This window comes from Labeo rohita, chromosome 5, assembly GCF_022985175.1.
Source record: "Labeo rohita strain BAU-BD-2019 chromosome 5, IGBB_LRoh.1.0, whole genome shotgun sequence".
NCBI classification, from domain to species: domain Eukaryota; kingdom Metazoa; phylum Chordata; class Actinopteri; order Cypriniformes; family Cyprinidae; genus Labeo; species Labeo rohita.
Window position 1 is genome coordinate 2,995,163 of NC_066873.1, and position 10,800 is coordinate 3,005,962.

The window sequence follows — 10,800 nt, forward strand, 5'->3', positions numbered from 1 at the left end:
ACACAAGTTTTATTTTTTTCTTATTTTGGGAGAAACATCTGAGACACAGTTTGTATTGAAGTGAAACATAATTATTAAATCTCAACCATTACAGTTGCAGTTAAAAGTTTACATACACCTTGCAGAATCTGCTAAATGTTAATTATCTTACCAAAATAAGAGGAATCATACAAAATGCATGTTATTTTTACTGACCTGAAGAAGATATTTCACATAAAAGACGTATACATAAAGTCCACAAGGGAAAATAATAGTTGATAAATGTTATAAAAATGACCCTGTTCAAAAATTTACATACACTTATTTTATCTTCTGTGGAACATGTATCTTCTGTAGCTTCTGAAGGGCAGTACTAAATTAAACAAATATGATATTTTGGCAAAATAAGGAAAATGTACACATCCTCATTCCATTCAAAAGTTTTCACCGCCCGGCTCTTAATGCATGGTTTTTCCTTCTGGAGCATCAGTGAGTGTTTGAACCTTCTGTAATAGTTGCATATGAGTCCCTCAGTTGTCCTCAGTGTGAAAAGATGGATCTCAAAATCATACGGTCATTGTTGGAAATCGTTCAAATACACAAAAATGCTGAAAAACCAAGGAATCTGTGGGACCTGAAGGACTTTTCTGAAGAACAACGGGCAGTTTAACTATTTAGGACAAACAAGGGACTCATGAACATAAAAAAACCAAACAAACAAAAAAACAGCTGTGGATCATTCAGGTAATAAAAGTATTAAGAATCAAGTGTATGTAAACTTCTGAACGGGGTCATTTTTATAAATTCAACTATTATTTTCTCTTGTGGACTATATGTAAACGGTTTTTATGTGAAATATCTTAATTAGGTCAATAAAAAAATAACATGCATTTTGTATGATCCCTCTTATTTTGGTAAAATACCATTTTGCTGATTTTTTTTTTTTTTAGTGTTTATTCCTGACGCATCACATCCCTGCAGTTACGTGATGGATTTTTGGAATTTTTTATTGCTGTGCAATAAACTGTTTTCTTATCTATAAATCAAAATTTGATTACAATTTGTAATCTGTCATATATAATAGTATTTCATAAATAATACTTGACAACTGTTGAACTGTGAACAATTCCCTAATGTAGAATTATACAACTTTTTCTAGATCACTTACCTGTATAAGACTGCATGTCATGTGTGTCATTTAAAAACCAAATTTGTCAAAATATAATTGTTCTTTTCTTGAAGTAGACACTTTGAAGTGCACTGTTAATGTGTATGATCCCTGTTTTTTTAAATAAAAGAAATGTATATATTTTTTTATATACACATATATGAACATTTTGAAACTCATTTTTAATCATTTGTTTAAAGAAGAATGGATTTCTTTTGAATTCTGTAGCAGGAATCTCTGAGGCAGGGAGCTTTGGGACCGAGCTAACATGGTAAGGAGCTTGGAGACCATGGTGCCCGTTACAGGACCCTCTTTGGCAGCTGTAACAGGAACTTCTGTTATGTGGATGTGGCACTAACTGGCACTTCTGGGACCAGGTGACCATGACAGAAACCTCTGGGCTTAAATTGGGATGACTGATAAATTGGAGCCCAGGGTGACTGTGGACTGAGGAGGCAATGACACTGTTGTGATGCCTATGACAGGTGTGGAGGAGCCATAGCAGTTGGCCTGCATGGTGGCAGAGAATGGGAGCTCTGTCATTGTGGTGGTGAAGACTGAGAGCTCTGGCATGCTGTGACAGGAACCTCAGGAATGGAGTGGTCATGATGGGACAAACAAAAAGGGGCAACCAAAAGAAGTATGTACATATATATACAATATGTACACATCCCTCCCGGAAGCAGTACCGCCAGACGCAAATACTGCTTCCTCAAGCCAAGGCGCAAGACGCTACACAAGGCTTGCTCGCCCCGCAAGACGCAAAGGCGAGAGGAGGGATGGAAGCGTCTCCCGCTGCAGCCCGCAAGACGCAAAGCTGCATGAGAGACGCCAACTGGAGTGGTCATATGAGACGACCTGAAACAGAAAAACAGATTTACCTTCACAATTTCTTCCCATGAGGATATTACCTGTAATTCGTTTTAGCTGATCTACAGTTCTCTACCTAAAACCAGTTGTGGAACCTGATTTGCCCCAAGCCAATTCGCCGGATTGGCTTCACGTTCAGGAGAGCACTGAGGAGGTCACAGCATTCTGTGCAGGAAGACGGGAAGGACATTATTTTATTATCTTACACATCTGCTCTATTTGATCATGTTATTCTGAGCTGTGAGATGTTTTGTATGATTCTGAATTATTAATTTTTTTGTGATGAAGGTCTCACCTTTTGACAGGCCAGGTTTGGACCAGCGCTTGTACTGCAGCAGGTGCAGGTCAAAGTCACTAGGGAAATGTCCGCACAACATGGCAAACATCAAAATCCCTAGTGACCAGACCGTCGCTGGCCAGCCGCAGTACTCCCCCCTGCTGTAGTACTCTGGAGGCGAGTACGCTGCTGTGCCTGGAGGAGAGCGGAGTTTGTATGATTCTGCATTAATGCAGAATGATTGTTCTGTATTTATTAGAAGAAATGAATTCTATCATACATACCATGGTAGGACCTGTACGGCGACATCCTCAGAATGTCCCCGCATCCGAAGTCGATCAGCTTGACTTCGGATGTCTCCCTGTTTATCAGTAGGTTCTCCAGTTTGATGTCACGGTGGAGCACTCTGCGGAGGCAGCACATGTGAGCCGCGTTAGTCGCCTGCCACATGATCTGCCGCACTGTGTGTTCGTCGAGGCTTCCACCGTGACGCCTCATGAACTCTACTAGATTTTCACAGGGAGAGGGACATTCGAGGACCATGACGAAGTGGTCAGGGTGGTCCGTCCAGTCCAGCAGCCTGATGATTTCTGGCACTCTGTGACCTTTATTCGCCAGGAAGGTGAGGGCGATCTCTTTAGGAAGGGGGACTGGATGATCGGGCTAGAGGAATTGAGTTTTTATGATGCTTACATGTGGGTGGTTTCTCAAATAGGAATTTAGCTGAGCCTTGGACCAGTTACTAAATTTAATTTGTGATTAATATAAATATGAGACATTTGATATTGTTTTTAAGTTTAAGTTTAACAACATCCCACAAGGGGCAATTGAAGTAGGACAATAACATCATATAACAAACTTAATACAAACATAATACATCACATAGACAATACAAAAAAAGAAAACAAATTGTACTGTTTTTATACTGTATTGTACTGTTTATCAGTAGGTTCTTACAATCAGTAGGTACTTACAATGTCTATACATTCCATGTCGTCGGTCTTCGTGACATATTTCAAAGCCACCTGATGAACAAAAAAATATTTAATTAGTTATTTAAGATACATTAAGAGGATTTAGAGGAAAAACATTTACTATCTTGGTAATGTGTTATTAATATTCACTTACTTTAAGATCATCCTCCAGGCGTCTCCCTTCATACACCACACCAAATCCACCTTTCCCCAGCTGATCGCCCACAGAGTAGCGGCTGAAGATGTAGTCTATTAAAAGATACAATGACAAAATTTCACATGAGATCAGTGTCTTGTGATGTGAGATGCTGTATTTAATCTAAAAATCAACTCTTTTTCATACATGACTAGTTTTAATGACTGTATTTTAATTAATTAATAGAGACTATACTGAATAATTGGTAACATTTGACAATAATTCATTAACTATTTTAGTTAACATGAACTAAAAATGAACAATACTTCTTCAGCATCTGTTTTAGTTCATGTTTATTTCAACATTTACTAATGCATTATTAAAAATCAAAAGTTGTGCTTGTTAACATCAGTTAATGTACTGTGAATTAGCATGAACTAACACTATTTTCATTAAATAACATTAACAAAGATTAATAAATACTTTACTAAATATATCCATTGTTTGTTCATGTTAGTTAATGCATTAACTAACATTAAATTATGGATCCACATTGTACAGTGTTACCAATATTTATAGTTTGACATATATTAGTACAGACATTTTGTTTTAACATGTCAGAGTAAAGATCAGACCATGCTTATGTGTACCGATGTGTGTTTTTGATATTGTGTATAAGGGACTGATAGTTTTACATAGTTTTTACATTTTCAATGTTCTCATAAGATGGATGTGTCATTTACCATCACTACTTCTTCCAGCCCATGCCACCTTCCTCTTCTCTCCATCATCATCCTGCTGCTGCTGCTCCACCTCTCCCTGACCTGAGCTGCTCTTTGGGTGTTTTTTGGCAGCTCTGAAGAAAGAGCGAAGCCTCTGCCACCACTTCTTACTCTTTCTTTTCTCCTTTACTCTCCCTGCCTCCTTCCTCCTCCTTCCTCCTCCTCCTCCTCCTCCTCCTCCTCCTCCTCCTCTCCTCCCTCCTCCTCCTCCTCCTCCTCTCCTCCTCCTCCTCCTCCTCCACCTCCTCCTCCTCCTCCTCCTCCTCCAGCACCAACAGGGGTCTCATCGCAAGGATGAGGATGTTGAACCGCCATGTTGGTGCTGGGTGTTGGGGGTGTACTAGGATGTTGTTCGTACACCTCACCAACAGTCATCGGCATCACTTTGTTCACTCTCTGTCCCATCACTGTGAAAACTCACTGACCACTACAACAAACCCACAGAGAATGTAAGAATGTCAGGCTCTTTATAAACCCCGCGAGTTCTATTCGAACGCGCTCTATGGCGTCATAAGTCTTGGAGCGTCTCATAACTTTCTTAAGGATTCCCGTTTACTTTATATATAATACATAAAATAAAATATTACAAAGTCTGTTAGAATATTGTGAAACTTTAATATGTATTATAAATTAATAAAAATGCTTTATCCCAGTATTTTATAAAATATACAACATCATGCAAAATAGCAGTATATTCGTTCGATTAAATCATTTTTAAAAACTTTAAAATTTGTATTTGCTGCATGTATGAATGCTCATATTATTGGTATGAGTTGCTGTTACTATTTTTGTAAGGTTTAAAATGACAATTATGTATATATAATATAAATATAAGACCATAAGAGTTCATAAATAACTTTTTGTAGCCGTATTAACCACGTTGTGTCTCCAGTTTCTCCAGTAGAGGGCGTCTATTTCACATGTAATCTGTTTAGATTTGATTTAATCGTGTGCAGTCTGTGGTTTTACTGTGTGTATCTCTTCTCTAGCATATGAACTGATGTTTTTACTGTGTGAAATCACTGCTGTGCACTACAGTCAACTCTGTTTAGAAACCGTACATTCAAATCCACATGAAAATTGCTCTTTGCTCTCCTAATGTCCAGTTTCACCAAACCAAAACCATTTGCCTCCGAATTTAATCACCAGCTCATTCTTTAATGCAGTTTTATGAATAATATTTAACAGAACTTGCTTCTTTCAGCAGTCAGTGTAATCCCGTGAAAGTGAGGGTTTTATGCATCAGAGTTCTGATCTGTAATTTTATTTATCAAAACTCAAGGTTTCCAAAGTCAAACACTGCACTGGTCTGTGTGCATGTGCTGCTGTTCACCAACCTGTTCACCAGCCTGCATACCAATGGACTTTAACTTGATTGTGTGTGTGTGAAGTTATATGTGTATTTTCATCTTAAAGGGGTCATCGGGTGCCACAAGCACTTTTACAAGCTGTTTGAACTGAAATGTGTGTTGGGAGTGTGTGTACACATGATAAAGATCCACCCAGTAGTTTTCTTTTAATTTAATAAAATAAGTTGCCCCTTCTGAAATCAAGCCATTCTCAAATGTCTGTCGGTGTGGCGTCACACCGACAGAGGCCGCTCCCACAATAGTTGATAGACACTGGTGTTTTAGCATAGACCCACCCCGAGTGAGAAGTAAATCGTTTTGGATCAGTTATAATTGCATTAAGAATGGAAACTTTAATGCAATACCTGCAAAATAGTGTTTACAGCCCGCAACTGCATATGCATATGAGACCATAACTACTCACATTTATGTATTTCAATATTACAACGGGGTTAGTTATGTTAACCGATCACTTATTTGCTCTTGTTTAGGAGAGCACATCTGAAGAATTGGCCAAGGTGCAACATGTGGCCTGCCAGACAGACACACCACAACTGTGCACAGTTGGCTCCCAGCTGTCAATAAAAACTCTACGTCCTCACTACAAAAGCACAGGTTTGCTGATCCAGATCCTGTATGGTGTTAAGCAATTTATTCAGTTTCTGTGGTACTTGTAAGTAATGATTTTTATGTCATTTTAAAAGTTTATATTCTTTCACTGCAGTAAAATGTCTACTATTATGTAACATAGCCACACAGACAACTACGTTATGGCCAGATATTGGTGTTGTCTCCTCACAACCACTGCTATCATCAACACCAATAAAGAGGCCAAATAAGAGATCTCGCTTGGAACAGGAGGAGGAGGAGGACCCTTTTGGAGACAGCTCAAGTGTAAATGTGGAAGAGCCTATGGATTCTACATACGATCCAGCTGACTCTGTCACAACTTTGACTGAGCCAACAGATGTGACGTGAGTGACAAGATTTTGTAAATATGTTATATTCAGTTGGATTGCATTCATCAAAATATTTTAAGTATGATATGTGAATTTTGTTCATTTTTTAATGTGGTGTTTATTACTCTAATAGAATGGAATCTTCACAGCCGGCTTATAAGACAGCAACATACATTGTTTATGAAAACTGCCTGCTGCAGCTCTTTGAGCAGTGTCCTGTGTGTCACCGTGTTACCGATGTGCAGAGAAGAACGGCTGGCACATTCCTTGCTGTGGAACAACGGTGCCCACACTGTAATTTTTTAGAAAATGGAACAGTCAGCCAATTTTAGGAAGCACTCCTGCAGGGAACCTCCAACTTTCTGTTGCAGTGTATGCCAGTGGTGCCTCTTTCTTCAAACTTCAAAAGGTAGGTTTGTAAGAATTACCCTGTCTAGTCTATAATTTACTGTAGCATTAAATATCACAAATAACCACACTGGACATAAAGAAATTAACTTACTATCCCTGAAGCCATACTAAAAGAAAGACTCCTCTTTTTCTGACCTTAGATATTCAGGGCAATGCAACTGAAATTGATCCACTACGACACCTTTCGAAGTCATGCCCAGAGGTACACAGAGCCTGCAATTGTACATAGCTGGAAGACTGCACAGGATGGCATGTTGCAGCAGCTCAGTCAGGAGCAGAACATTGTCCTAGGCGGTGACTTGAGGGCTGATTCACCAGGTACTAAATGCTCAACGACTGTCTCAGTTTAGAGATTACTGTGAAAGCTAAGCATAAACAATAATAATAAAAAAGGATATACAGAATGTAATAAAAAGTAAACACAATAAATTTCTCTGTAAAGGTCATTCAGCCAAGTATGGCAGTTACTCTGTGATGGACCTAAGGACCAGCAGTATTACTGATGTGCAGCTAGTTCAGGTGAGTCAGAAAATACAGACTGTTGCAAAATGTTGTGCATATACCATATAACAATGTAAAAGTACAAGCACTGTCAACCATGCTTATATCTGCCCTTTCTTTTCTAATCAGAGTAATGAAGTCGGAGGGAGCAACAACATGGCGAAAGAGGGTCTGAAGAGGAGCCTTGATCTCTTGAGGGGACACGGTGTGACTTTCGACAGTATTGTTACAGACCGGCACCCTCAAGTACAAAAATTCCTGCGGGAGGCCAACATCACGCAGTATTTCGATGTGTGGCACATAGAAAAAGGTATTAGCTCCAGTGTGTGTAGGTGGGGTTTTTGTGCATAATGACTTCATAGTGTCACAGACTGGTTATTTTTTAATTAGAGAAGGAAATTGTCATAACTAAACATTATGAATGAAACTCATACCTTTGGCAAGGTCTGTCTTTTTTTTAAATATTAATTTGTGTTCAATACATACTGTATCTCTGTGCATCTCTGAAATACAGTCTGTTTGTTTGTATTATTAGGAGTCTCCAAGAAACTGCTGAAGATTGCTCAGAGCAAAGACTGAAAAACTGCATAAGTGGCTTCGCAGTATAAAAAACCACATATATTGGACAGCAGCTTCTTCTTCCTCAGGGCAAGAGCAAGTCGCCAAATGGACTTCAATTCTTAATTATGTCCAAGATATACACACACATGAAAGACCTGTTTGCATCCGCAACGCACTTCAAGGGACAAGAGCTAGTGGCTGAGAGCTGGTATGTCCACCATATCTGCACAGTCAATGTAAATCATGTGTCTATGTGCATATGACAGACATTACCTTTTCCTGTGATTTTAATTTTAATTTTAATTATTATTGTTTTGTTTGATTACTTATTTTTAAATATAAAGTTTAATAAGTTGTACTATTCCCACCAGGGACACCTGCCTTCTGTCGATTAGAGAAGGTCCTCACAAACAAGAGGATTCTGAAGGATGTTGAGAAGCTGAGCCCTCACCATCAGACCTCATCCCTCGAAGCGTTCCACAGCGTAATTCTGCGTTTTGCACCCAGGAGTGTTGTCTTCTCTTTTCTTGGAAGGTGTTTTTTCCAAAATACAAAAAAAAGGACAATGCTCTGCAAAGCCAGTGAAAGCAGATCCAACCTTCTGTGAGTTCAGCAAGCTTTTATTTAAATACAAAATAAACATTCTATGTACAGGCATAATATCACCAGCAGAAGAGAAATAACTTTTGTATTAAAGTACAGTTACAAAATTAAACCTTATAAACAATGTAACATTTAAAACCATAAAGTGACAAGTGTGCAACACTGCTTCAGAGTCATTTGAAAATAAAAACTATTTACAATATTTTTTTTTAAGACAATGTGGACAAGCTGTTGGAACTTACCTTTGAGAAAGTTCTGGTGGACCCAACCCCATTTGTGGATGACATCCTGAAGATCTCCATACCTGAGGATCTCTCAGCCCAGTTTCACAAACCAGACAAACTGTCAGTGATAGCTAGCCACATCAATAGATTTAATCGAGGGCAGGTCTAAAGCCCACATACCTTCCCTGAGAATCAGGGAACTCTGCTCTTATGCGTCGCACCACACAGGAGGGCAGCACCACCCTGATCCTTTGGCCCAGAAAGCCCCAACACCAGCTGACGAAGCTCCTGTAGGCCAAAAACCTGTAACGACTGAGACATAAAAAGAAGATCAATTTTTTTTTCGTAAAAATAAAGTTATTTAGTTTAATTATTACATTCCTGCTGTTCTGTAGAATAACTGATTAAAAACCTCTATGGTATTCTGTATTTCAGTCAATAAATGTTAGTACAAACAGTGCCCTGTCTGTTCAGTACTTGGTATTTGACATAAAATGTTATGTAAGTATGTGATATTTAAAAAAATTACACTAAAGATGAACGGTGTCCCAAAGGGAACTTCATGCTCTGCTCCATAGTCATGTTACAATAAAAACAATTGACTCAAATGCATAAAAAAACAACTTACGTTTCTATTCCCTGTAGACCTAAAGGGCCATAGTCTGCCCTGTAGATGTTTAATGCATTCTGAAGGGAGAATACATTTAAACAAACAGGTTCTAGGCCAGGATGATCTACCATACATAGATAAGACAATTTTTTTACTGGAGAAAGCAATATCAGGGATATTTTGGCCATTATTTTTGGATTGAATCGTTTATTACAAACATGCAGCTTTTGGCTTCACATGATGTTAACTGATGGACTGGAGTGGTGTGGATTAATTGTGGATTATTGTGATACTTTTATCAGATGTTTGGACTGTCATTCTGACGGCACCCATTCACTACAGCAGATCCATTGGTGAGCAAGTGATGTAATGCTACACTTCTCCAAATCTGATGAAAAAACAAACTCATCTACACTTTGGGTGAGTAAATTTTCAGCACATTTTCATTTTTGGGTGAACTTTTTCTTTAAAGGGAATTTGAAGGTTTTCATGAAAAAATACAATTTTGTCATAATTTACTGACCTTCATGTCTGTCTTGTAGAACAAAAGGAGTTTGCAGAATGTCCAAACAGTGACCAAAGCTGTCAAGTAGGCAACATTTTATTGAAAAACAACATTGGTCTGTTTCTAAACTTAGATGACTTGGAATATAAACTATGTTTATGATGCTTTTGTGGTGCTACTTGTGTTATTTTTGGAGCTTGACAGTCCCTGGTTCCCATCCGTTTTCATTCCACAGAAGAAATAACGTCATGCAGGTTTGGAATATTTACATTTTTCTTCTTAAATAATAATGTCAAAAACCCATCCATCTTGATTTTAGACTCCTTAGTGTGTTTGCAGGCCGGAGTCGTGCTCAATATCCAGTGACATACAAACCTGTCCAATGTTCCTCCCCATTACTCTTCTTTGTAGCTGCCTCTCCTTGATCATACAGGGTTACAAAACTGGGCCAGGAACAGGAATTAGCTTACATAGCTTAACAAACGTCACAATACGGCATATATGTTCTCATAAATGTAGAGGAATATCACTTTAAACCTACTTTTCAGCTTTGCCAGTGCATGATGCATAAAGATGGCAATAAAATGGTTGATAATGAATTGATGACTTTCAATAAACCAAATGTTTTCTGGCTCCAGTTAGGCACTGTAAAAGCTGATATAGTAGTATACTGAAGATTTGTTTCTAGTACAGTGCACCAAAGTGGAGGATACATGTTTTAGCTCTGGAGAAAAGCAAAAAATATTGTATGATCTAAAAGAAAATTTATATACACCTACAACACATGCACATACATATAAACTTGCTGCATGCAGACACACCTATACATACTCGCATATACATATAAACTTGATCCACACATACACTTAAAAATAAAAATCTAAACTTGAT

At 38.3% G+C, this 10,800-nt stretch overlaps 1 protein-coding gene across 1 annotated transcript; it reads right to left on the bottom strand.

Moving 5' to 3' along the window:
* Nucleotides 1-2,074: 2,074 nt before the first annotated feature.
* On the bottom strand, nucleotides 2,075-4,561 carry LOC127166195 (serine/threonine-protein kinase pim-2). The gene is made up of 6 exons (XM_051111304.1): nucleotides 4,459-4,561; nucleotides 3,423-3,517; nucleotides 3,269-3,319; nucleotides 2,579-2,957; nucleotides 2,313-2,489; nucleotides 2,075-2,182 (listed from the first exon to the last, which is right to left on the bottom strand). The coding sequence occupies exons 1-6, from the start codon at nucleotides 4,559-4,561 to the stop codon at nucleotides 2,094-2,096; spliced, it is 894 nt and encodes a 297-aa protein (XP_050967261.1). The 3' UTR covers nucleotides 2,075-2,093.
* Nucleotides 4,562-10,800: the final 6,239 nt, after the last annotated feature.